Raw genomic sequence first — 25,003 nt, 5'->3', positions numbered from 1 at the left:
ATTTTATTGGATTAAATTTAAAAATATGGCTAAACTCAATACACTAATTTTATTGCCAAGGTTGCTAATCCACTATACTGATAACTAAAAACTTGGCCGAGTTAATAAACGGCCCCATCTTGGATTTCAACAGCTGCTTCGGCGCCCCTGGTCTACGCCCCTGGACTTCCGCCTGTTGTTTCGTTATGCAAAGGAATACACGGAGACTTAAAGACTCAACATTGGTGAATTGCAGCTTTTGACGTGCGATCGGAGGTGATAATTCCGAGCCGGACTAATTAGAATACGAGGAAGGTTCGTCGGCCGTGAATCACTCACCATTGTCTCGATCGATCCCCTCAGCCGCCAAAGAGCACCCGGCATGGAGATGAGTGTAAGTAGAGCCCTGCGTGCCAGACACCCAAGCCCGAAACCAAGAAGCCGCAGTCGAAGCAGAAACCGAAACCAGTTCCAAGCCGTGCTTCGAGCGAGTCAGTCAGACAGCGAATCATTATTTAAGCTTGGTTACTAGCGCTGGTGAAAGTTACAGCTGTTGCGCACACTCCCCTGACCGTTACTTACCTGTCCTCCGCCCCCTGCTCTGGGCCACCTGTAATTCCAGGCTGCTATGTTTGCGCGAGTGTCCTTCTACCCCACCCTACTGTACAATGTCCTCATGGAGAAAGCCTCCGCCAGGAACTGGTACGACCGTATCGACGAGCATGTGATACTGGGAGCCCTGCCCTTCCGCAGCCAGGCCAATGACGTAAGTAGCCCAGATCGTGGCAAGGATCAAGTAGACAGACTAACCAGCCTTGCGGTATCCTCAGCTCATTGAGAAGGAGAATATGAAGGCGGTGGTGTCGATGAACGAGGACTACGAGCTGACTGCTTTTTCCAACAACACGGAGAAGTGGCGGAAGCTGGGCGTTGAGTTTCTACAGCTGGCCACCACAGACATCTTTGAGTCGCCCAACCAGGAAAAGCTCTTCCGCGGTGTGGAGTTCATTAACCAATTTTTACCCCTAACGAAGCGAATTAGGGGTCTCAGTTCGTCCCAGTCACCGGAGAACGTGGGATCCGTCTATGTCCACTGCAAGGCGGGCCGAACGCGCAGTGCCACACTAGTGGGTTGCTACCTCATGTTGGTAAGTTGAATATCGCCTTGATGCAGATCCATCAGAGATTATACGTTTTGTTCTTTACAGAAAAACGGTTGGACTCCAGATCAGGCGGTGGACCACATGCGTCAGTGCCGTCCGCACATTCTGCTGCATACAAAGCAATGGGATGCCCTCAGGTTATTCTACACAAACAATGTGGAGGCCAAGTCATGACCAATACCGGACAATAGACCAAATGTTTTAATGCTTACATAGATTACCATACGTAACAAAGGTGCTGTGGTGCGGTGTCCGTTTCCAGACTTATTTAGTGTGCTATGCCAACCCAAATGTGTTTGTTGAATACAGTTTTCTTAAAAAAACATACATAACATGTGCAGCCGTTACTTTATACAATTGTTTATTTACTGCCTAACGCGGTCCTGATTATTGCGAAACTATGAATAAATAACTGGTGTTTCGTCGTTCGTCAACTTCCGTTTCAAAGCTTATGCCTGCTTCTTCTCGGCATCCTTACCCTTGATGGCCCAGAAGCGTTTGATGCCATTGGCCAGTCCGACGTCGTTCTGGATGAAGTAGAAGAGACCTCCCAGTGTGGCCACCGAGATGATGATTAGTGCGATGTGGGCCACCTTAGGCAGGACGTTGCCCACAACGGAGGGGCGCATATAGTCCACCACCATGGCCTCAACACCCCTGCAAAAAAATTGAAATTTAATTAAGTTAAGAAAATATCTTAATATTTTTATACAAAACTCGCCAAAGGGCAAAATGTACGGAATAATTATGCTGCTTAAATTCATTCGAATTTAAACTAAGTATAAAATCAAATTTACCAATGAGCGTGGATCACCACTGATATGGCCAGCAGGGCGTCCAACACTTGCGAGGGGGCGATGAATGCAGCTGGTATGACGGCCAAGAGTCCGGCTGATACCACTCGCTCCACGGTCCACAACAAAGTGTGGCTGCCGCCGGCGGAGGCCATTCTAGGCGCGCTCACGGAGATCTCACGCACAATAGGCTACAAAAGCAGATGGGATTACAAGTTGCAAAGTCCCCTCCAATTTCGTTATTCCAGCACTCACCGCAGCAATCTTGGCCACGGCCAGAGGTTGAACCACAGCCCGACGCTGGGCATTGGCCACGAGAGTGGAGTAGCTCTTCAGGGGAGTGATGCGGGCCGATTTAACGAGATTTGCGGCTAAATGCGGATACCAACAAACAGTTTGATTATATAATAAAAGCTGTTTTGCAGCAAATTGTGAAGTAATTGACCATCTCGAAGGTCCTTACCATTGCAACGGACAGCGCCACGCAGGACCATTGACAGGGACATCTTGGGATGTGTACGAATTGAAAATTTTCAGCTCAAAATAAAAATTCACTCCCTTGGACGTACGGCCGACTTAACTTAGAAATTATACAACACTGTCTGTTGATATCGGTTTGACACAATCTAACAATCGATATACAGTCATGGACAAAATTAAAATCCCGAATTTAAAAATTCCTAAACTTAGTATAAAAACATAAATTTATTTGTTCGTGTCATTTATTTATCTGCTTTAATTGTGTAAACAAAACTTTGAGATTCTTGCTGGTCGGAATGGCTGTTGCTAATTACATGTTAAAAATGGTTTCGTCATCTTACAGGCTATAAATTTGCTTATAAAATTCAATAAATCGCAATCTAAGGCACACAATTAATTCTAAAAGTCACTCGAGGTTGAATAAAATTTCGTTGGATGGTTAAATTATAAAATACTTTGAACTTAGTTGGCGACCAAGACCCTTACCAGCCCGCAGACCAGAGCGAATACCAAAGCCAGTTGTCCATCGAGGGTGGCTGCTCCTGCTCGGTAAAAGTCCCAATCGAAGACTATATTGGAAGCGTCCGATGGTTTCCATGGGTTCAACCCGTCGTCAAAGTACATGGGGCAGTCGTCGCGTTCACGCTCATACTCTACAGCATCGATGGCTACCGCAGCGCCCTCTGAGTGGTTCCACGAAGTCACGTCCTGCTCCAACTTGCAGAAGGCACCCACAGCCTGCGACATAAGGACGCGGTTGAGGTCAGCGCGTTGATACACCCAGCAGCGGTACTTGGAGAGTGGATCCAGATCGTCGTAGGTAATCAGGTAGGACTTCAGATTCTCCTTCCAGAAGCCAATGCACTTCATTCGGTAATCGGGATCACTGTAGATATCAACCGGGCGACCCAAATGATCTACAGACAGACAATAGTTCTCATCCACCGCCAGTTCCTTTTGGTCAGTATCGCACACCGACAGGTCGGAGATGTTTTGTTTGCAGTGGATATCCGGGCGGGGACTCAGGGTGACACCACCAAGAATTCTGAAAACGGTCGAATAATTTTAACTTTGGTTAATCAAAAAATAATTAGTGTTAAGCGCAATACCCACCTTGTTTTGAAGGGATGTTCTCCCCGTTGGGTAAAGTTAAATTTACCCGCGACAGGACAGCGAACGGGAACAGGATTTCGAGCCAGGAACAAGTCATATTTCCAGGCCTCCGCATTCGGGAACTGAACCCACGAGCAGACCGTACTAAAGTCGTCCTTGATAACGGCCAAACCCTTGCGGTAGCGAATGATGTTGTGGTGGCGGGGCATAAAGTCAAAGCAGACGTAATCCTTTTGGCAACCGTCAACGGTCAAGCGGGCCATCATCACACGATTTCCACGACGCTCGCGGCACACATAGATGGTCTTTCGGTAGCGGGACTTGTCTGGATAGTAGGTCTCGTTAATGTGCGTCTCACTGATCGATACATCGGCATCAATATTGGCCGTATTGACCCAATCGCCGCTAAAGTTCTGTGGCAGTGTGCAGCCCGGTTCCACAAACTCGGCTTTTACGGGCGTCAACTTGAGACGCTCGGGCGAGGTTTCAGGCGTCTTTAGGGTGTTGCACTCGGCAGTGATGGACACACCCACATAGAGATCGTCGTCACGATTCTTAAGGAAGCACCGGTACTTCTCATCCTTGCGAGATTCCTTCGTATTGGCCACCGCGAAGTAGTGATTCTTGCCCACAAACCAATCACCCAGACAGCTGAACTCCACATTGCCGCTGAAAGTACCCTCCATGCCCTCACACTTCTGATAGGTGATGTTGAACTTCTGATTCTGGATGAGGAACTGGGTGCCCGCTGTTTGGCAAGACTGGATGCGAGCGTCTGGCTTGTCACACACGCCAGTAAAACGGAAACGATTCTACGGGAATAGAAGTTTGGGGAATCTATTAATTGTGGATTGTGAATTTAGGAAATAGTTAACGATAGCAACGATGGGTATTTAAAAAAAAAAAACGTTAAATAGCTTCCGCAACAACAAACCTAGGTAGACCTAGTTTGACCTATATTTTCATACCTGGTAGGTGAAGTGCCAAACTCCCTCCAGCGAAGACCGGCAGTTGATGGGCACAAAGTTCTCATTGAAGAGCGTGATCAGCTGCTGGTCATCCTTGATGCCCCTGCAAACATTCTCCACCGTGGGCTCCTGTCCCGGCGGCAAACTCACGCAGGGACCCTCAAACTTTTCGAACACATTAAGGGTGCGGATGATGGTCCGGACGCAATGGTAGCAATTTTTGGAGCGCTCCTTGAAGACGAAGGAGTACTCGTCGCCGTGGTGGCGCATGTAGTTGATGCAGTACCCACGGCTGGACATCATGGTGGCATCGATCACCGTCTGGGTGGGAAGGCCCGTTTCCCAAGAAAACCAGGATCCCTGCAGGATCTTCGGAATGATGCAATTGCGCTGCTCCAGCTGATTGTATTGGCCGACAGCTGAAATTGGAAATGTGTGTAGGATTCGGGGGTCAATCCACATGATTCACATGGAGCCATGGGGTGTGGCTTAAAACGGAAGATCACTGACCTGAGCCGACCAAGCCCGCAAGGCTGATAACGCACAATAAGTAATGCATTTTGGGTATGGTTACTTTACACTTAACAGATAAACATAATTTGGGACGAACACTTTTGGACGAAATCAAGAAAACCGAGTTTATTTTCTTTACCAACAAAACACGCAACAAACAGTTTACCAATAGTCAAGCCGTCCTTTGCAACACTAAACACTCTTTTACAGCGCAAACCTTACAGCACTGACAAAATTAAATTAAAATTCAAAATATTTTAAAATGGAAGAAAAAATTTGAAAAGTGCACCATATAACTGCTTATGTGAGAAAGAGTGTAACTTTGTGGAAACCACAAAAAGAAGTGACGAGGACTAAGTTTGTTTAAGCTAGCACGTAATCAAAAAACGTAAAGTGCTAAAAGCGTAATCTTTTGACGTAAGAACAATGCACATATGTGTTGCAAAAAGCAGTGATAGTTAATGCCAAACAGCAGTTACTTTTCAAATTTAAATTATTAGTTATATAAATTAAATGTTCCAATTAATAAAATTACGACTCCTAATTAACAAAAACATTGCACATTTCCGACATATAAATCTTTATATATCTATATTACAACTAAATATTTTTGAAAAAGATGTATAGGAAACATGTTATTTTAATTGATTTGTATACCTTTGCATAATTTCAGTCGGATGCTTAGAACGCAGTGAAAGTGGCATTTTGACCCTATATATATTCCTATTTTCTTAATTGATCTGTCTTGTTAATTACACAATTAACAATTTTAATCTTTTATTGTTATTATTATACATTTAAATCAATCATCACTTTCATCATCATTTTAGCCACAAGCAAACCATTACAGTGTAATGATTACACGTACAGTTCTATGAAGAACCTTTCTGAAACTGATTATAAATTTTCCTTCAGCATTTTCCATAGGCTTCGTAGACAACAAAGAGCCGTAAAAAATTAACCCACCAACAAGTTCCATTTAAATCTTATAAATTAGAATAAATATTACAGTAGTATAAATATTACATCAGTATTTTCTTTTTTTTGTACTTCAAGATGTGTGTTTTTCTGAAAAATATTAATTTTCCAAATTCCAAATATTTGGTTTAACATTTAAATTCATTAATAAAATAACTTTGGTTGAAGGGATTCCCTTTTTGTTATACAAAATAGAGCTGAATCATACCACTTAGTATTATCTGAAAATGTTATTTTTAAATAGTTAACAGCTTAAAGTCAGTCTGTCTACGGAGCCACTTTCCGGTATGGGAGGGTTAAAGCTGTCTGGGAAGTCGACAAAAACGAGCACATCGAACCGAACCCGAACCCAAGCTCGAACGCCCCCGCAATTATTCACCCGGCTGCAGTTTGGACCTTTCGTCACTCGGTCCGAATTAACAAATTAGCACATTTTGATAGCAGCGAACCTAATCAGGCGATTGGTGGGATTACGATCACTGGCCAGATATCCCAGGAATGTGATTCACATGCACGGAGGAGGAGTTCCTAAGTTGCAGCACTTGAGTCCGACTGAACTTTGGAGCCCCGTACACTTATATGAATGGCGTGTTGCTGATAAGTCCGGCGAAGCGTCTAGGTGCACAGTGTTTGCGCCTCTATCCGCGCCTTATCGGATGGCAAAGGTCATCTCCGAGCATGATGCGAGCAGGCAGCCGATGCCAAGTTAGTCTGATTTCGGGACCAGCCGCACCAAGTCTATTTGAGAGCAGTTCGATCGTAAGCCTGCCAGTATCACTTGAGCCGGTGACAGCAACAGTACCCGCGAATCTATAGCAGCTCCCTCAATCCCTAAACAAAATCCAAACAAATGGGTTAGTGACACGCGCTTCCAGAAAAGGTTATTCCTCTAATTCTCCGGTTCATCTTTGATCTCACGTAGCAACTGCAACCAGCGGCAGTGGACTCCACCTAGAGGCCATCGATCGCATCGGCTCCATTCCTCTAGTGGAGACCAGTGTGAAGCGAGTGGAGAATCTTTACGGCAAGGTCAAGAACAACAACAGGCTCTTCTCCTGGTATTTCGAGACCGCCGAGGCCACGATCTCCGCAGCCTATGACACAGTCCAGCCAGCGGTGAAGCTCTTCGAGCCCTCCATCCGACGCCTAGACAATGTGATGTGCAAGAGCCTGGACATACTGGAGCAGCGTATCCCACTGGTCTATCTACCCCCCGAAATGGTAAGTTGACGGCCGACCACTGACCCCCATTCGCTGACAAAAAGGGCATCGTTCTCTGCTTGAAGATGTACTGGAACACCAAGGAGTATATGTCGGATCACCTGGTGCGTCCGGTCCTAAAGCGTGCAGACTCTGTCAAGCAGATTGGAAACGCCGTGCTGGAGAGCCCACTGACCACCTACGCTGCCGACCGCATCGATGGCGCCTTCACTGCGGGCGATAAGTTCGTGGACAAGTATCTGGTGCCCATCAGCACGGATCAGGACCAAACTGACGGTAAGTGGTTGTCTCCGGTTTCAGGGGGAGGAAATATAACTTCTTTCTCAACTACAGGTCGATTGTTAATTTTAAAAGGTTTCTTAGACGTCAACAAAATGCAGTGGATACCGCTCATAAGGAATCCAGGTTAGGAGGCCTCTTTTTTAATTGAAAATGAAGCTATTCTTTGGGTTGCTGCTTGTATCCAAATGTAAAGATCACTATCAGGGAAACATTTTCGAAAATATTCAGTACTAACAAGTTATATTTAAAATATAGACAAAAGCTCGCTGGGAAAAAGTTTTTAAGATTACGCCTGAGAGTTTCAAAAATGTTGTTAGCAACCGAGGCAAATTGATCCACCCAAAGGTGCACTCATCTCATAGTTTATTTTTAAATGCCGACGTTGTCGAGGAGAGGTTATCGGTTGGGAATTGCAAATTCATTTCAAGTCGATGCCTGAGAATATTGCGATAAGCGCGCTCTCGCGGTTACACAGAACTCACAAATCAAATCACAAAGATGGGCACTCACAGATTTCCCATATCCGCTTTGCAGCTCCACAGGAAGATGATAACGAGGCGGTGCCGGACGAGCGGGGCGCCATCAAGGCAATTCATCACGGACAGCGCTTCTCCCGCAAGCTCAAGCGCAGACTCACACAAAGGACCATAGCAGAGGCCCGCGCCCTCAAGAAGCAGAGCAAGGAGGCCATCCATGTGCTCATCTATGCAGCAGAGCTGGTTAGTAAGAGAAATATTTAAACTAATATAAATTCAAACATTTTCTATAACTCCAAAAGATTGCCACCGATCCGAAGCAAGCTCTACAAAGGGCCAAGGAACTGTGGGTTTATCTGAGCGCAGATGAGCCCGAGAACCAAGCCAGACCCGCCACCCTGGAGCAGTTGATAGTGCTCTTGACCCGCGAATCGGCCAGACGAGTGGTTCACTTGGTGAACTTCAGCGCCCATGTGGCAGCCAATATACCAAGGTGGTTTTAGCCGACATTCAGTCTCTGTATTCGCAGCTATAAAATTATACTTATTTCCGACAGACACCTGGCACACACCACCACAGAGGTGGCCCACCAAATCATATACATCAACAACCGCATAGTTACCATAACCAGGCTAGACAAGGTCAAGACACTGTCCAAGGAGGAAGCTGAATCTCTCTTCAAGCGCATGCTCGCGTTCTACGGCAACCTGCAGGGCCTTACCAACAGTTACCTGGTAAGAAAAAACTTAATTCCATAATGAAACTGAAAAGGTTGTTAACAAATCAATATAATACCTGCAGGAACGCGTGGCCAGCTTTCTCTCCGGACGTATTGAAGCCGAGAAGGTGACAGGCAGCGACAGCGCCAACTCCAACCACAGATCCTCGCGGAGGCGGCAGGAGGCGAACCATTACTCAGCCTCCCATAATAACATCAACGGCGTCTACTAGCTTCGAGTTTTTTATTGCAATCGTATTCTTATTTCTTATGATAGAGTTTTGTTTCTCCGTGCATATTCGCACGATTCAGTGAAAGATTTTTATATATATATGAATTTTTTTAAAGCAATATTGCCAATATTATAAGCCCAAAATATCAAATGGACCCCCTTGTATTTACAAAACAAAACGGAGTATTTTTGTTTTGTTAAATATTATAGGTACGCCAATAAATAAAATAGACTAATAACAAACTAAATGATAAAGCCTCAATGAACATAAAAATTTACTATCCATGGGAAGTGGATATGGTTAGAGGTAGATAATTGGGACCATTAGTCAAATCAATTGCAAAATACATACATCTGTACGTTTAAAGATGGATTTACTTAAACAAGTTCTGCTTGTAGTACTTGAGCTCACTAATGCTCTCGTAGATGTCGTCCAGGCTGCGATGGGCAAAGGTCTTTTTCGGAGCGTTCCGAACAACCTCAGGATGCCATCTCCTCGCCAGTTCCTTTATTGTGGACACGTCTACAATGCGGTAGTGCAAATATTCATCCACCAGTGGCATAAATCTCCTGATAAAAAGTCGGTCCATGTAGACAGAGTTGCCTGCGAGAGGGCATGCCCGCTGGGGGATGTTGGCCTTCAGATAGGACAAGATCAGATCGTTGGCCTGGTCCGGCTTCACCGAAGAGCTCTTGCAGCGGCTGACCAAGCCAGATTCGTTGTGGTGCTTTATGCACCACTCGCTCATAGAGTCGTACACCTCCTGCGGATGATTAATAGCGAAGCAGGGGCCCTCTGACTTGATGTTTAGTTCCTGATCGGTTATAATGCAGGATACTTCCAGTATTTTGTCCTTTTCTATGTTCAAGCCGGTCATCTCGAGGTCCATCCACACGAGGTCCGTTTCAGTACCACAAACACTCCGACTACTGCTCATTTTTGAAATTTGACTGAACGCAATGCTACGGCAACGTTGTCTAACAAGCAATCGGAGCAATCCTAAACGTTTTAGAGTCGGAAGCATTTATTTTTTGCGGGCAAGTAATTTTCCTAAAAAATTAATTTGGTAACACGATAACAGGAAAACATCGATAGTCATCGCACGTGACAGCCGATGTTTGATAGAACTGGCATTGATTTTACAATCGGTGTTTGCCCATCTCTAGTACAGACCTTGCATTTTATTAAAAAAAAAATTGTTTGTAGGGGACTCAAAAGCTCTATAAATTGCCGAAATATGTCGTCCAAAGACCAGCCGGGCACGTCCCGGGAGACCTTCGAGGACTTCTACACCGAAGTAAGTGTGACGGGCGGACCGCTGCAGCCTACAGTCTGAGTCTGGCTGTGGTGGCCTCTCACTGGAGCCGCTCAAACTAAACTGAACTATTTACCTTAATGTACACATTTGAGTAAACGATTTTGTGCCTATATTGCAGGTGAAAGAAATTGAAAAACGTGATTCAGTTTTAACTCCTTCTCAACAAATTGATCGTTTACTTCGTCCAGGTTCAACGTACTTCAATCTCAATCCATTTGAGGTGCTCCAAATCGAGCCCGAGGTCGAAGTGGCGGACATAAAAAAGAAATATCGCACCTTATCCATTTTGGTCCATCCAGATAAGAATCCCGACAACCAGGAGCGCGCTCAGCTGGCATTCGACATAGTGGCGCGTTCCTGGAAAATCCTGGAAAACGAACTCACGCGTAAAAAGTGTCTGGAAGTGTACGAGGAGGCCAAGGGGCGAACTGATCATATGGTGAGTCCTGGACAAGGGATCAGTTAGTTATTAAACAAATTCAAATCATTTCTATCATCCATAATTGGTACATTTATATTATTATTCAAAAAGCCTTTAAAAGTTCAAATGAATTTACTTAGTGTTTATATTTATGTGATTTACAGATCGCAGAGAAACGCAAAAAGCTTAAAAAGGAGGGCAGACCCACCGAGCCCATTCCTGAAGACGACCCTACCAAGTACAAGCATGCCATCTACGTGATGGTCATGAAGCTATTTGCCGACATGGAACGGCGGCGACAAAAGCTCGACCAGCGCGACCAGGAGGAGCGCAAGCGGAAGCGCGAGACCGAAATTGAGGAGGAGGAGCGCGTCAAAGCTGACCGCGAGTGGCAGCAAAATTTTGAGGAGTCGCGACAAAGTCGCGTGAATAGCTGGCATGACTTCCAGTCTGGCGCCGGCAAGTCCAAGAAGACCAAGAAACAAAAGCACATGACCGGCATGATGGTGCCACCCAAGTTCAAGCCGGAATCACGATGAAGTTGCTTCCCAACGCGGCGCCGTCTCGACCATCGCCACCTAGCGCGTCGCGTTGATCATAAATATTTTTACATTTTTATATAAGTCTCCTTTGGAATTGTAATTGACACACGTGCATAATGTATAGACTAAGAAATCACATTTCGTCCTTGTTTATTCTCTCTTGACGGGTTGCCTTCCTCTATTTACAGTTCCGTATACAGAGAAGCGGTGAACACAATATCGCGTTTGATGGCCGCAGACGCCTCCTCCATTTTAGACTGCAGTCCAGGATTACCAATTCGTATGGCAGCCGTTTTTACATCACGCAGCGTCTCGTCCAGCTGCTGGATGCACCGCACGATAATGCCCTCCTGCACCTCGGTCAGTTTCATAATCTCAGCAAAGGGCTGTGGAATGGATGCAATATTACTTTAATACCCTTAACAAAGAGTAGACACTTACCTTGTTTCTCGCCCACTCGTAGACCACCTCGATCAGGCCGAAGTTAAGCCTATTCTCTGCCTCGATGACCGCATGGTAGCGCTGCTCCTCGGCCAGAATTGTGTCGTTGATCTGTTCAAAAGCTGCTACACACTTCTTCAGCGGCTCCGGAATAACAGGCTCGCCCTGGATTTTCGCCTGGAAGACAAGGCCAGAGAGCAGGGCCGCAATCTCAGCGGGTTCGAGATCATTGAACATGTTGCACAGAATGAGCTCTGTGATCAGAAGCTCGTTTTGGCCCATCTCGCAGGCCACCTTGCCTTTGAGTGTCACCTCGTTCAGCTCATCGATATATTTGAGAGCTCGAAGCACGTCCATCTTGTTGCAGTAGTCAGGATAGAGAGAGAGGTTCTTTGCGGAATTCTTGAAGCGCAGCTCCTCGATGTGAATCTCCAGCATGCGGCGCTCATAGACCTTGGCGAACTCCTGCTCGAAGCCGGCTATGTTGGTGTGCGGTAGCAAGTCGCCCACTTGCCGAAACAGGTGATCTACATAGTTAAGTTGGGCCACTTCCGTATCCGCGTTCACATTGATCTCCTTGGACAGGTTTACAAACTTGACGGAATCCGGATTGGCAATGTAGTTCTCGTTGAGCTGGTGCAGTTCGGTCACAGTCTTGACCACGGTTCCACCTGGCGGTGTGTCCTTAAAGCGCTCTAACTGCCGCTGCTCCCAGTTCCGGATGATCACATCAGCATCGACCTTGAATGTGTTCTTGGTAATGCTAATAATATCAATTGCCTTGATGTCCAACACAGTGTGTCCCCCAATTCCCTCCGGCTGGAACATCTTATGATTAGAAGTGAGGGAGATAATTTTGTAGTAGAGCTCGCCTCGCTGCAAATTATCATTATCCTTTGCCTTGAACTGGTGGTCTAGGACTAGTACTTTGTATACAGTGTCCTTGCCTGGAACGGACTTGGTGTTAAGTAGGATGGCCAGCTTGTTGTAGTGCTTTCCCTGGGTAACTACGATGACGCGGCCCACTTTCAGCTCTTTCTGGATCTTGGATTGGGTGACAACGAATTTCTGAAATAAATATAGTAGTATAGTGGAAATATGGAAATATCCTTAAAACCGGGATAGGTTCAACGAAGATTCAGCTTGTCTTTTCTTGTAATGTTTGCAGAAGTAGACCCACCATGGTACGATGCTTCTCCTTCCAGTACTCCACAGCCTTATCATAGAATTCAATCAGCGGCTTCAGGTGCTCGCCAAGGGTCGGAAGCATGGCAAACTTGTCCTCTGCCAGGCGGAGCTGCTTCTGTTGCGTGGGCAGCTGCAGTTTTTGGTTGAACTCCTTGAAGCTAAACTTCATGATGTCCTCCACTTTGATACTTTCGATGCGTAGGCAGGTGAGGATCACTGCATAGCGCAGAATGAACTGTGACTGCAGCTTCTCGGGTAGGCCAAGGATCATAGGTCGCAACTCCATCGATGGCGGCACATTGGCCTTGCACAGCAGAATAACCGTGCCCGTTTCATCGTGACCTCGCCGGCCTGCCCTGCCAGCCATCTGAATGTACTCTCCGGGTTTCAGATTGCGCACCTCGACGCCATCGAACTTCTTGTGCGAATCGAAGACAACCGTGCGAGCCGGCATGTTGACGCCCATTGCAAATGTCTCGGTTGCAAAGAGCAACTTCACCAGTCCATTCTGGAAGAGCATTTCCACGATCTCCTTGAGTATTGGCAGGATGCCGCTGTGGTGCACTCCGATGCCCCGCTCTAGGGCGTCCTTGAGGGCAAGCACCTGTGGAATGGTGCGATCCGGAGGCTTTAGCTTCGCAAGGCATTGCAGGAAGAACTTTTGCACTGAACCCTTCTCCTTCTCCGTGTTGAGATCCACCGACTGCAAGGCCGCAACGTTGGCGTCGCACCGATTCCGGGACAGGGTAAAGGCCACTACTGGCATCTTGTTGTTGCGCCGCAGAAAGTCAATTAGTCCGATCCAGGTGTACTGCTCCTGCTTGGCATTCACGTAGTTCTTTGAAGCGCCACCACCGCCCTTCGCCTTGCCCTGCATCTCCTTTTTACGCTCCACGGCCTTCTCGTAGTTACCCTGCAGGTACTTTCCTTGAGCGTCCACAAGCAGGAAGATATCGTCCCGGCTCTTGCCGCCGGCTCCCGTGTAAAGAAAGTGAGTCAGAGGAACGGGCCTTTTTAGAGTACTAATAACATACACCTTGCGCTTCTTGGTGCTGCCAACCCAGTCGGCCAGCTCCATGGTATTAGGCACTGTGGCACTGAGCATTATGATGTTTACGTGGTCCGGCAGTAGAATGATGACCTCCTCCCACACATGACCTCTTTCCGGGTTATTGATGTAGTGCACCTCGTCGAAGATGACGTATTCCAGGTCCCTGGTGACTTCACTCCCACAGTACAGCATGGAGCGCAGAATCTCGGTGGTCATAATCAGGCAAGAGGCGGTTGGTTCGATCTGCAGATCCCCCGTAATCAGTCCAACGTCTTTGAAAGTCTTGCGAAAGTCGCGATACTTCTGATTGGACAGAGCTTTGATCGGGGACGTGTATATGGTGCGGGTTAGATCGCGTTTTGACAACGCGATGGCGTATTCGGCCACCACCGTCTTACCGGCCGAGGTATGGGCCGCCACGAACACATACTGGCGCTGCTCGAGCTTGAGAATTGCCTGCTTTTGAAAGACGTCCAGCTCGAAGGGAAACTCCATAGCCGGGCAGGGTATCTGCTCCTTAAAATCGTTGATGGGATGACTGATGTCCACCATCTCGGCCCAGTCGCTCTTGAAGGTCTTCGTGGCAGTGGAAATGTTTAGCACTGGCTTAAGGTCTGCTTTCATGATCTGGTCATCGACGTCCTGGAACTCCTCGGAGGGAAAGGGCAGGTTTCCCTCTCGGGCACATTGAGCGACTCCAGAAGAGCCCGTTTTCGGAAGGCGCGTCAGCTGCATCCACTCTTGCACGTCTAGATCTTGTTCCAGATTCTCCAGCAAATCCACGTTGCTGGCGTCGGGTAGTACAGGCGCCGGAGCCACAGGCTCCGATTGGGAGAAGTTGTGACCGGACGAAAAGCCCGGTGGCACTGTGAGCAGCTTGTCCCCGATCATAAAGTTATCCACATCCAGTGCCGCGATCTGTTGCCGCTGCTCGTCGAACCCGCCTGGCCAGAAGGGATAGTTTGAGTGCGAGCCACGCGTCGCCTCATCAAGCAGACCCGGTTCGCGCTGCATGGACATCGAATTGTTTGCATTGGCCCCCACATCCTCCAAGTCCACCTCCAGGAATTCCAGAATCTTTCCGCTCTGGTCGCGACGAGGAACTAACTTAGTAGTCCCAGGACCGCGGGGCACATGCAACAGGCGCATCGGATCGAATTTGCGTGGCAGTACGTCCGGCAGGGGATCGTGGATGGAGAGTTCCGGGCGCAGGATGTAATTGCGCAACCTCTCCAGGTTGTCCTCGCCCCTAATCTCGCTCATTTTAAGAGTTTGCTGCAAAATGAAAGCGTTTTGTTTAGCAAACGAATGTCGGCAAAATAGTGCGAAACAAGATGACAACAAAGAATGAAAAAGTAAAAAGGAAAAACTATGGTCACTTTAAAATCGAAATATGGGCGCGTTCCGAATTCCACAAAAAACTTGTTAGAGGTGATTTAAAATCACTTGGTCATTAAAAACGCATAGAATTACAAGTTTTTTATTATATTTGCTTGCAAAGGAATTACTTATAGTTTTGGTTTTAATTATTGATTTAAAAACGTATAACAAAACAGAACTTAGCTCTAATTGCTAACTGCAATTCGATCATTAAAAATTAATACAATATAAAAATATTCATGTTCAAAATATTTGTTTTAAAAAAAAACTAAGGTATGCCTTCTGTCAATACATTCACCTAAATATAATATATTTACAGATCTACATTTACAGTTCTGGATTTTCCTCTACATTTTAAGAAAGTTTACAAAATAATAAATAATAACACGCAAATATATTTATTTGAAATAGGATAAAAATATGTTAAAAACTAAAAATAATATATTTTTTTTGTTTTAGTAGTCCGATTTGTATAAAATTAAAAGTTTATGCATAATATCTTTATCTCAAATTAGATGAAGATATGTTGAAAATTTGAAAAGTTATAATTTTTTTCTACAAATTTCCTGTTTGTTCCTATATGTTTATTCGATCCGGCCCATTCCAACTTTTATACTATTTACAGTATTTAGAAGACTAACTGAAAAATTTCATTCTGATAGCTTTAAAACTAAGAGACTAGTTAGACTCCTCAATGACTCGTGACTTCAAAACTTTCGAAATTTTTTACTAAAATCATAAGGGTATAAAAACAAGTCGATAAAAATAAATACCAAACCATGTTTAATTAAAAAGAAATTTATTTTTGCAACTTTCTAGGGATAATATATTTAAACACAAGCTTTACTGCACATAAAAAGCTATCAGTGTCACTGTTTTTCGATTTTGTTACAACAGGTAATAACTGTGATTCTTGCTCATCTCTAATGAGTAAATTGTTTTTGTTTTTAATATGGCACTGGGTAACCAGAATTTCTTCATTTGTAATACGAATAAATCGATCAGCTCACTTTCTGCGGAACACCTCGACCTTGAGGGGGTGACACTTATCGTCTGGCACTTCGGCGCCCACCTGGATGGAGACATCCCCTTGGGGACAGGCGCTCAGGGCCACCAGCAGATTCATGTCCGCTACGAACTCAATGAAGTCTCCCTTGCGGGCGGGACTCGGCTTGCAGAAATACTGATGAGTGTCCCGGGTGAACCCTGTGCACATGAAGATGTTCCACACGTCGTGCACATCCTGCTCCGTCAGACCACGCTCCTCCACAACCGCCTTGACCAACGAGCTATGGCAACTGCCCACCCGATCTTTGCCCGTGATCAGCTTGTAGGTGTAGTCGTCGCAACGCGTTCCAATCACATCGTGCAGTGAACCTCCGTCCTCATCAATCCCATAGCCGGCCAGAGAGTCGAACACGAACGTGGCCATGGGACGTAGATATGGCAAGCAGCTCCACAGGCGGTCGTAGACACTCAGGTGCGACGAGTGCAACTGGCGCGTCTTGCCGGAGTAAAAGCGCTCGGCGGTGTTCTCGAGGTTCCAGAAGTTCATGTCGCCCACCTGCGAGCCCTCATGAATGGTGACGCGGCAAAGGTCGCCAGCCTGCATTGTCCAGGTGCGTGCTTCCCGCTTGGGCACCACCAAAGTCTCCACCAGATCGCCGGTCAGAGCCTTGAAACGCTTATCCTGAAATTCTCAAGAATAAGTCAATATATGCACAATCTCGGGCATTCGTTGATGTAATCTCTGGATAAGTCTCTTTGGAAATAGTACTCAAATTCGCTTGTTTATCTAATCTTTCTATGTTGCTTATAATGCTCCAAAGATCACTTATCGTCACCAAGATTAGTAACTCCTAGAGAGACTCAGAACTTACATCGTATTCCTCCCTCGATACAATCGATGCCTCTGGTTTATCATAGCAGACAACTGGAGAGTGCTTCTCAAAGGTGCGGGGCTTGTCGCCACGACCACACCAGGAAGTGGGAGCGGCAGGGGTTTCAGTTGGAGCAACAGTAGCCATGTCTACAGAAAATAGTTCGTCACTAGACGCAACATGTGACCGATTGCACTTACTTCTCAGCTGGTCTAATCAACGACCGAATACAAACTGATCTAGCTTTACAGCTCGGCCGAGCAGGTTAGCTCTGCTAGAGCTATCGATAGGCACGGCATGGGCAGGGGCCTCTATCGGATTCCAAAGAACCGGGTATAGTTGTTAAGAACAGAGATTTACTTTATATGTTCATGAATTTTACCAAGAAAACTAGGTTTACATAGCAAGCATTTAGAAATCAAGTAAACAAATTAACAAAAATAATTATTCTTCTGGCATTGTCTTTTCTGACGAAACATTAATGTATTAACTATAGAGCATTCATGATGTATGATGCAATACTCAGACCTATCCTACATGTGGCTTCCTTTCGCGAGCGATGAGATGCTAATCAAATCTTTATACCTAAACTAATTTGAACCTAAACTAGACAAATAATCTTTAATCAAATGTTATTTTCTTATGTTTCCATGGGCTGTCGCAATTTAAAGCGCACCGAGTTTTCCATGTTATCCAGCAATTCCTCCAGAAGGATGCGCAGCTCCTTTGACGAGAACTCCTGCGGCAGCGGCAGCCGTTCCAGTGCCACCCTTAGCACAGAGGACAATTCCGTGTTGGGGCAGATGATGCACATGCCGTGAACCAGATAGCTTATGCTTTGCGAGATCTCGCTCTGGCAGAGCCGATGCTTTGAAGTGGGACACGGAAGTAGGGCAATCCTTGAGCAGAGCTCACTAAGCTGAGGCTTTAGGTTCTCCCAGCGCGCGTTAATATCTGCGATGTTTTTCGTGTGTTGAATCTGGTTGAACTTGGCACTGATATCAATAAAGTCCAGGAATATCTGACCCTGGTTGGCCCAGTTTGGTACACGAATGCTGCTGCCCTCGGTGTTCTCGAACTGGATGAGGAGGCTGTGCAGGTAATCCATTCGTCCTGCAGAGTAGAAAAGAAAACGTTAAAAACGTACTAGTATTGTGTTACAATAATTCAAACTCACCGTTTATAATCGCATCAGGAGCTATGTACTGAAAGATAATCTCGTGCGCTTGCACCCAGTGTTTGGCCTTCAACAGGTACTTGGCTTGCAGGTGTCGTTTTCCCAATGCACCGGCTTGCACTGCCTTGGCGTAATCTACCCAAGACATAGGTACATTTAAATCGTCCACAACAAAGCACTCCTCTGCATTTAAAGGTATCTTGGCAGATACCATTACGTTGCGCTGCAGCATCTGCTGCACAGCCCGTTCTCGCTGTAGCCGACGCTTGAGGTGCAGCAAGACGAAAATGCCCCAGTGCCAAAGTCCTTCGTTCTCCAACTGGCTAGCAAAGTCAACCGTGAGGCGTGACTCTGCCAGTTCCGAGCAGTGCCTGTAGCCAAGAGCTCGGAGATTTTGAAGGACAAGCCAACTAAAAGAAGCACAAAAATTAAGTTTTCATAGGAATTATTAGTAACAAGTTTAAATTATTTATAATATATTGCTCAACTTACCTTAAACGGAAGTCCATGGGATCGGCGGTATGTGTAATCGGATTGAGGGTTTCTTCCAGGGAATGCGTTCGCTTGGAATACAGCTGGAGCAGGTGGTAGCGCATGTCGTAGACGGGTTTCTTTTCAATAGCAGGTGCTTCCTTGTAGCTTGGCTTCGGGGGCTCCGCATAACACTCCTCTACCTTGAATGCCTTGTTGTATGCATTAAGAGCATCGGTTATGGTGGAGGTTGGGGCTGTGAAGTACCACAGCTGCATTGCCAATACCGTCAGCCAGTTTTGATCTTCCAACAGGTTTATAGCTCCTTGGGAACTCTGCATCATGGGCACTCCGGCGGCCAGCATAAACATCTTTAAGCGCTCCAGGTCGATGTACTTGTCCGACTTACTCTGCTGCCAGGCGTATAACTGCTCTTCCATAAGCAATCTGAAGTCTGGACCGGAACTGAGTTGGGCCAACACAAGAGCCAAATTCGCGTCATCGTAGCTGAAGGCCAGCTCACAAGCTTCGCTTACGCGGTGGCAACAGAGCAGATCCAGCATGTGCTCCAGGTAGCTGTGGTTGCTCACTTTCTTCGAGAGCAAATCCTTGCCCATTAGCGTATTCTCGAGCCACTCTGAGAGCAGGCTGCGCCGGCACATAACCATGTAATGCGAGTTAACATCCATGTCCAGCAGCTCGTCATGCACGCCCCACAGCGCAAACAGGAGCGACCACACGGACACATAGTACTCCTCTATCTCGCCGGCGTCTCTCTGCTTTAACGACTCGGCAAAGTGTTTAGACACCAAATCTGTGCCGTTGTTCGGATGCAGCCAGGGACACTCGCTGCCCTCCACCTCCACAGCGAGACTGTCTCGCAGTTGTACCTCCAGGTGGGCAATGATGCCATCAGCAATGCTCCCATTGCCCTTGACCATGTTAAACTGCACCATTTGCATTACACTGGGTGACATATCGGTAGCCAAACGTGGCGCAAAAACCAGCGAAGCGGGCAATGCAGATCCAGAAACTTCAATAAATTTAAATTTGTGTTACGGCAACATTATTTAAGTAATACTATTGGGTAATACATACATTCTTTGAGATTGCGTAGGTTGTTGAAGGTGCTCGGCAATACCAGAGAGTTTTTTGGGCCAAAACTTAGCTTAAAACTCCGGCCCCTATATAATCCCAGATCAGCGATCCAGGTTTGACGTAAATCATAGGCGATGGATCGCGGTAAGGGAACTGTGGTGGCAAACACCTTAACCGATGCCACCTTGGGCTTGCAGACAAATTTGAAGGGCTTCAAGACGACGGAATCCGTGTGCTTCTCCTTTTCGCTGCCGGTTGCCATTGATGAAGTCTACAAATTTTCAGAGTTAGCAATTTGCCCTTGGATGGGGATTTCTATACATACTTCCTCGGACTGTGCGTCGCACATGAGGCTGGCCACAGAGGCCGAGGATGAGACGGGCATAGCAGATGGGTGCCCAAAGTCGTATTGGCTGGAGTTCTCTGAGACGCCGTCCTTCCATGGAGAAGGGTCAACGTTGAACAAGTTGCGATGTCCTCTGATTGGTTCTTAAACGACAGAGTTTCAAATAAATATTTTAAATATTGGCTACATATAATTTTAGTGACACTTACCCATAGCCTCATCCTCGCTGGCATTGTCCTCCACAAACAGGGAGGACTTCATCAGTTGCATCTTGTGCGGTTCGTTTCCCACCATTTCTTGGGCCACAGCGGCAGTGGGGCTAGTGATGGACGGGTAGGGACGTAGCGGTGCATCGAACATGGAGAAATTTGATCCGATGCCGGCTTGGAAAAACTCTGCGCGCACATAACAAAACAATTATAGCGAATTGAATGAAATATCTTGCTAAAATATTCACTTACGCGTTTTATCAAAAAGCAAGAACTCAGCTGTGTCGTCCATTGATCTGGATCCGTTGGCCACTCCAGCGACCAATGCCTTTGCATCAAGGTTGCGGGCCGCATCTTCCGATATTTTTTGAGCCTGTCGCAGTGAATTTAGTGTCATTTTATCAGCAGCTGCTCGTTGTTGCGCCTCCAAGGAAATCATTTTAGCCTTTTTTGGATCGGTCGGCACTTGTTCCTCCTCATCGCTGTCGTCCAGACCGTATTTCGAAAAGTGTTTTACGCGGAATACCCAGCTGCCCGTCTCCGGGCGGTACTCGATGAAGCGTGTGTCATTCTTGTCACAAACCCGTCGCAGTTTGCCTTCCCAGTCCATCTCAAGGAGGCGCTGCGGCTCCTTGATGGCTTCATGTTTCGTCTTGTCCAATGGCCATACTTGATCGAGGGTTACCTGAGCGTCTCGGTTCAGGCCCTGGCCAATGGGAGGCTTGTTGTCGTCATCGGGATAAATAATAATTTCCCTGTTCCGGAAGTGTACTGCAAGGGAGGGAATGATCAGAATACATAATATATATCTTAAAAGTGCACCTTACCAATCTCATCTAAATTCAGGCCAGCAACATCTAGTTCCTTGCCGAAGAAAACATTTCCATAGCCCTCGCGTCCAACTGTGAAGTTTGGCACCACACAGGATCCATCTTCGGCCAGGTAAGATCTTAGATCGTCCAGCGTTGGGATGGTGTAGTACCCTACACGGCGTAGCACTATGCCTGTGGGATGTGCTTCATAGTCGGCGCCCTCGCCAGCAGCCGCCTCGATGGCCAGACGTGAACGGTTTGCCGAGTGCTCCTCCGCCTCGTGGGATCTGCTCAAAAGCGCACTGTCGTTGGCCTGATCCGAAGTGAATGTGTCGCGCCTAGCAATAGCGCTAGCCTGATCCTCGAAGGGGTTCTCCGGAATGGTGGACACCGACAAGCGCACCGTTGACGATGGGCGGTATGTCTCGAGAGGTTTTCGGGGCACAAGCTCGTTAAGTGTGCTGTTGTGGGGAGACGCTTGATCCATTCCGGTCTGGATATTGTGCTGACGCACTTTCTCCAGGTTGTTCGGATGAAGCCACGACTCGCGACGACTGCCTTCCTGACTTTCTCGGCCATTCGCCCCTCCTGGCGAGTGTCCTGCTGGCGGTGGCTCACTGGGAATAGCGCCGGTGAATGATTCGCGTTCCTTGTTCGGAGTTCCCACTCTTGCACGCGACTGCGGAGTGCTGGGAGCACTGCCATTTGAGTTGGAGACACTTCCGGTATCGACAGGAGTCACCTTGGGCTTGATAACCAGACGTTTGGCGGTGGGCTTGAGATTAAAGCACTCCACACTCGTATCCAACTCTTCGAGGCCATTAAATAGGGACTTCCGATTCATGGTGCTGCCCAGAGCCTTCACCTTCACTGGATTTGGTATGTCCTTGGTGGCAATCTTGTACTGGTTGCTGTTAAGGTCCAGCACTGCCTGCTGGGCAGCCGGATTTGTGGCTCTGGTAGCGTCGGCCTCGTTGCCGTGTTTTAAGTCCTTGAAAATAGGTGAGTCTCCATAGGGGGAGGTGACCCTGGCCAGGATCTGTTGGTGTATGGGCTGATGCGATGGCGTCGTTATACCCATAGGGGGCTGGGCACCCATCAGTCCTCCGGTCATCGAGGTGCTTGTTCCTAGGCCACCAAAGCCACCGCCCAACGAACCGCCGGCATTTCCGAAAGCGCTGGTACCACCTCCAAAGAGACCGCCAACTGGAGCAGCTCCCGTGCCTCCCAGGGTCGAAGTTCCACCTCCAAAGAGGCCCCCGGGTTTAGCCGCTTGCCCAAATAGTGATCCACCCGTGGTGCCGGCGTTGAAGTTTAGCGGTGCTGCAGTGGTGGCTCCAAAACCTCCAAATCCCGAAGTGGCTGGTTTGTTCAATCCAGAGTTGAAAAGTCCACCGCCCGTGGCTGCTGTGCTGGTGTTAATACCGAAACCTCCAAAGCCGGTGTTTGCAGTTGAAGTAGCTCCGAAAGCAGGCGCAGCAAAGCTAGTGGCCGGCTTCGCCCCAAAGAGTCCTCCGCTCGCGGTGCTTGTGGCGGGAGTCCCAAAACCAAATCCTGCGGTAGCTGCTGGAGCGGCACTGCCTAGTCCAAACGCCGACTTGTTGGGATCGGCAGCGGGTGCAGCACCGAATAGTGATGTCTGCTGGGTGGCTCCAGCCGCGGTTCCAAAGCCGCCGAATCCGGTGCTGGTCTGACCGAAAGCTGGTGCAGCGCTAGTAGCCGGTGTCTGTCCAAACAAGCTAGCTCCCTGTCCGAAGGCGGGCTTTGCTCCAAACGGGTTAGATGCGTCAGTGGCCGCAGCAGCAAAAGGTGTGGTAGTGGCTGCTCCGAATGGTTTCTGAAGGAAGTTGTTCTGCTGTGCCGGCGCTCCAAAGGCACTGCTAGTCGCTGGCTGCTGCCCAAAGGCCGAGGTGCCAAACAGGCTCTTGTTTTCGGTCTGACCAAAAAGACTCGTACCTTGCTGCTGCGTGCTCCCAAACAAACCGGAGGTCGCCGGTTGTGGCTGCGGCTGGGCCACCTGACTGGAGAATCCAAACGCTCCTGGCGCACTGCCTGCCTGCGGACCCTTGCGCGAGCAGAGATAGTCCTCCATGCGCAGCTCCTCCAGCGACTTCAGCTCGTACTCCTTCATGGCCGTGATACAGTGCAGCTTCGTGTTGACGCTATTTGGTTGACCGCTCTTCATCAGAGTATCAGTGCCGATTGTTGGTTGATACTTGGCCACGGCAGTACCTGAATTAACTCCAGTAGCCACAGCGGTGGCCTGGGGTTGCGCAAACGCGGAGGCAGTGCCGCTGCCAAAGACACTGGTGTTAGTAGGCGCTGCCTGTCCAAAGGAGCCGAATCCAGAGGTGCTTGTCGACGTAGCCTGCTGGCCAAACAGCGAAGTAGTGGGCTGGGCAGCGGCCGTTTGTCCGAAGGCCGTCATTCCCGGTTTGGCAGCTCCAAAGGCCGGCAGCGTCGACTGGCCGAAGAGCGAGTTGCTGGGTGCCGCCTGAGTGGATCCGAATATGTTGGAGGTCTGCTGTGGTTGCGAGAATGCTGAAAAAAATAATATTACAGTTTGCACAGACAAATTAAATGCAGCGTGTTCGTTTCTAACCTCCAAATGTCGAAGGCTGGGCTGTTGTGGTGGTCCCGAACGCACTGGAAGTGCTGGCTCCAAACAATCCGCCCGTGGGCTGCGCAGGCGTGGCTGCTGCACCAAAGAGCGACGGCTGCGTAGGCTGGGCGGCAAATGTGGAGGTGTTGCCAAAGGCTGGAGCAGCCGGCTTGCCGAACGCAGACTGGCCAAACGGAGTGGCGGCTGTGGTGCCGCTGAAGCTGCCGAAGCTGGTGGCTCCGGGTGTCGCCCCGAAGGTTGGTTTTGAGCCGCCAAACATGTTGCTCAAACACTCGTCTCTTCGCTCAGATTACACACATGTATTTGAGAAGCTTCCTTCCTTTGTGCTTCAGACGCTACCGCGATGAGCAATTCCTTTGATTTCACAACGTTGGCCAACGATCAGAAATGGCGCAGTTCCTGGAGTTTGGGCGGCAGGCGGTCGCCCGGGCTGTCTAAGATGAAAATACACACGAGAACCACGAAGTCAGCATAAACAAAGCGAAGGCGGACGCAAAAGATGGACAGAAATGGCGCGCCGATTTTTTTCACGATGTCTGTAGAGAACGAACCAGTGTGACCGCGTATATGTGTAGGTAAGTGCTAGAGGTGGAAAAACAACTATCTCTAGCTGTCAAAATATCGATGGCGACTTATCGATAGGGATCGGGCTAGGCTTTTTCTATTGTTTTTAGCTCGGACTTAAACCTAATATCTTGGTAAATTTTGCATGGAAGAATTTGCGCAAGTTACGTGAAATTAAAATAAACAATATTAGGGGAAATAAAATTACTGTTCAGGCAATGTAAATTGAATATGTGATTCTGATAACATCGGATGATAAAATTACACATATAATGTTTTCATTCACATTATAAACAATTTGTATACCATTTTGGGTTTTTAATTTTCAGTCCGAAGGTTACAACTCAGTGAAGGATTTATTTTAGACCCTATAAATCATATATATTCTTGAGCAGCATCAGACGATCCGTCCTAGCCATGTCCGGATGAAATTATTATTATTTTTTTTTTTTTTTCAAATTTTTTCAAAATTTCACATTTTTCACATCGTTAAAATTTGCAAAAAATTGATAAAATCGTAGTAGTATGCAGATTTCTTAACCTTATAAAAATTAACATATAAAA

At 47.4% G+C, this 25,003-nt stretch overlaps 9 protein-coding genes across 11 annotated transcripts; 3 read left to right on the top strand and 6 right to left on the bottom strand.

Moving 5' to 3' along the window:
* Nucleotides 1-60: 60 nt before the first annotated feature.
* On the top strand, nt 61-1,469 carry PTPMT1 (protein tyrosine phosphatase, mitochondrial 1). Its single transcript, XM_020953197.2, has 4 exons — nt 61-373; nt 602-745; nt 810-1,127; nt 1,188-1,469. The coding sequence occupies exons 1-4, from the start codon at nt 362-364 to the stop codon at nt 1,314-1,316; spliced, it is 603 nt and encodes a 200-aa protein (XP_020808856.1). The 5' UTR covers nt 61-361; the 3' UTR covers nt 1,317-1,469.
* Nucleotides 1,470-1,486: 17 nt separating this feature from the next.
* SdhD (succinate dehydrogenase, subunit D) lies at nt 1,487-2,543 on the bottom strand. Its single transcript, XM_020953208.2, has 4 exons — nt 2,400-2,543; nt 2,192-2,307; nt 1,940-2,127; nt 1,487-1,799 (listed from the first exon to the last, which is right to left on the bottom strand). The coding sequence occupies exons 1-4, from the start codon at nt 2,440-2,442 to the stop codon at nt 1,592-1,594; spliced, it is 555 nt and encodes a 184-aa protein (XP_020808867.2). The 5' UTR covers nt 2,443-2,543; the 3' UTR covers nt 1,487-1,591.
* Nucleotides 2,544-2,640: 97 nt separating this feature from the next.
* udt (protein undicht) lies at nt 2,641-5,355 on the bottom strand. The gene is made up of 4 exons (XM_020953186.2): nt 5,008-5,355; nt 4,498-4,916; nt 3,530-4,341; nt 2,641-3,461 (listed from the first exon to the last, which is right to left on the bottom strand). Exons 1-4 carry the CDS (start codon nt 5,054-5,056, stop codon nt 2,879-2,881), a joined length of 1,863 nt encoding a protein of 620 aa, XP_020808845.2. The 5' UTR covers nt 5,057-5,355; the 3' UTR covers nt 2,641-2,878.
* Nucleotides 5,356-6,232: 877 nt separating this feature from the next.
* Nucleotides 6,233-9,165, top strand: Lsd-1 (lipid storage droplet-1). Of its 2 annotated transcripts, XM_020955576.2 has the most exons (8): nt 6,409-6,842; nt 6,911-7,209; nt 7,275-7,485; nt 7,543-7,614; nt 8,026-8,210; nt 8,270-8,460; nt 8,524-8,701; nt 8,769-9,165. In XM_020955576.2, the coding sequence occupies exons 1-8, from the start codon at nt 6,839-6,841 to the stop codon at nt 8,916-8,918; spliced, it is 1,290 nt and encodes a 429-aa protein (XP_020811235.1). In that variant the 5' UTR covers nt 6,409-6,838; the 3' UTR covers nt 8,919-9,165. The 2 variants fall into 2 exon arrangements, with proteins under 2 accessions (XP_020811244.1, XP_020811235.1); XM_020955585.2 differs by lacking the exon at nt 7,543-7,614 and having other exon boundaries at nt 6,233-6,842.
* On the bottom strand, nt 8,913-9,998 carry LOC110186424 (RNA exonuclease 2). The gene has a single exon (XM_020955610.2). The coding sequence runs from the start codon at nt 9,940-9,942 to the stop codon at nt 9,292-9,294; it is 651 nt and encodes a 216-aa protein (XP_020811269.2). The 5' UTR covers nt 9,943-9,998; the 3' UTR covers nt 8,913-9,291.
* A 34-nt stretch (nt 9,999-10,032) lies between these two features.
* Nucleotides 10,033-12,772, top strand: LOC110186417 (dnaJ homolog subfamily C member 8). Of its 2 annotated transcripts, XR_015273466.1 has the most exons (5): nt 10,033-10,215; nt 10,355-10,675; nt 10,822-11,317; nt 11,388-11,559; nt 11,663-12,772. XR_015273466.1 is itself a non-coding variant. In XM_020955597.2 (3 exons), the coding sequence occupies exons 1-3, from the start codon at nt 10,033-10,035 to the stop codon at nt 11,194-11,196; spliced, it is 879 nt and encodes a 292-aa protein (XP_020811256.2). In that variant the 3' UTR covers nt 11,197-11,337. The 2 variants fall into 2 exon arrangements, 1 of the variants encoding a protein (XP_020811256.2); XM_020955597.2 differs by lacking the exons at nt 11,388-11,559; nt 11,663-12,772 and having other exon boundaries at nt 10,822-11,337.
* On the bottom strand, nt 11,333-15,242 carry tst (superkiller complex helicase subunit twister). Its single transcript, XM_020955563.2, has 3 exons — nt 12,821-15,242; nt 11,641-12,708; nt 11,333-11,585 (listed from the first exon to the last, which is right to left on the bottom strand). Exons 1-3 carry the CDS (start codon nt 15,140-15,142, stop codon nt 11,382-11,384), a joined length of 3,594 nt encoding a protein of 1,197 aa, XP_020811222.2. The 5' UTR covers nt 15,143-15,242; the 3' UTR covers nt 11,333-11,381.
* An 815-nt stretch (nt 15,243-16,057) lies between these two features.
* LOC110186695 (uncharacterized) lies at nt 16,058-18,198 on the bottom strand. The gene is made up of 3 exons (XM_020955971.2): nt 17,340-18,198; nt 17,140-17,288; nt 16,058-16,949 (listed from the first exon to the last, which is right to left on the bottom strand). Exons 2-3 carry the CDS (start codon nt 17,284-17,286, stop codon nt 16,266-16,268), a joined length of 831 nt encoding a protein of 276 aa, XP_020811630.2. The 5' UTR covers nt 17,287-17,288; nt 17,340-18,198; the 3' UTR covers nt 16,058-16,265.
* Nup98-96 (nuclear pore complex protein Nup98-96) lies at nt 17,476-24,477 on the bottom strand. The gene is made up of 9 exons (XM_020955958.2): nt 23,855-24,477; nt 21,268-23,793; nt 20,693-21,211; nt 20,441-20,626; nt 20,211-20,374; nt 19,886-20,156; nt 18,809-19,820; nt 18,317-18,726; nt 17,476-18,252 (listed from the first exon to the last, which is right to left on the bottom strand). Exons 1-9 carry the CDS (start codon nt 24,132-24,134, stop codon nt 17,780-17,782), a joined length of 5,841 nt encoding a protein of 1,946 aa, XP_020811617.2. The 5' UTR covers nt 24,135-24,477; the 3' UTR covers nt 17,476-17,779.
* Nucleotides 24,478-25,003: the final 526 nt, after the last annotated feature.

Source organism: Drosophila serrata, unplaced genomic scaffold (assembly GCF_035046125.1).
Source record: "Drosophila serrata isolate PLE 108 unplaced genomic scaffold, ASM3504612v1 contig_382, whole genome shotgun sequence".
Lineage (NCBI taxonomy): Eukaryota > Metazoa > Arthropoda > Insecta > Diptera > Drosophilidae > Drosophila > Drosophila serrata.
This window is presented reverse-complemented; position numbering and strand designations above follow the sequence as displayed.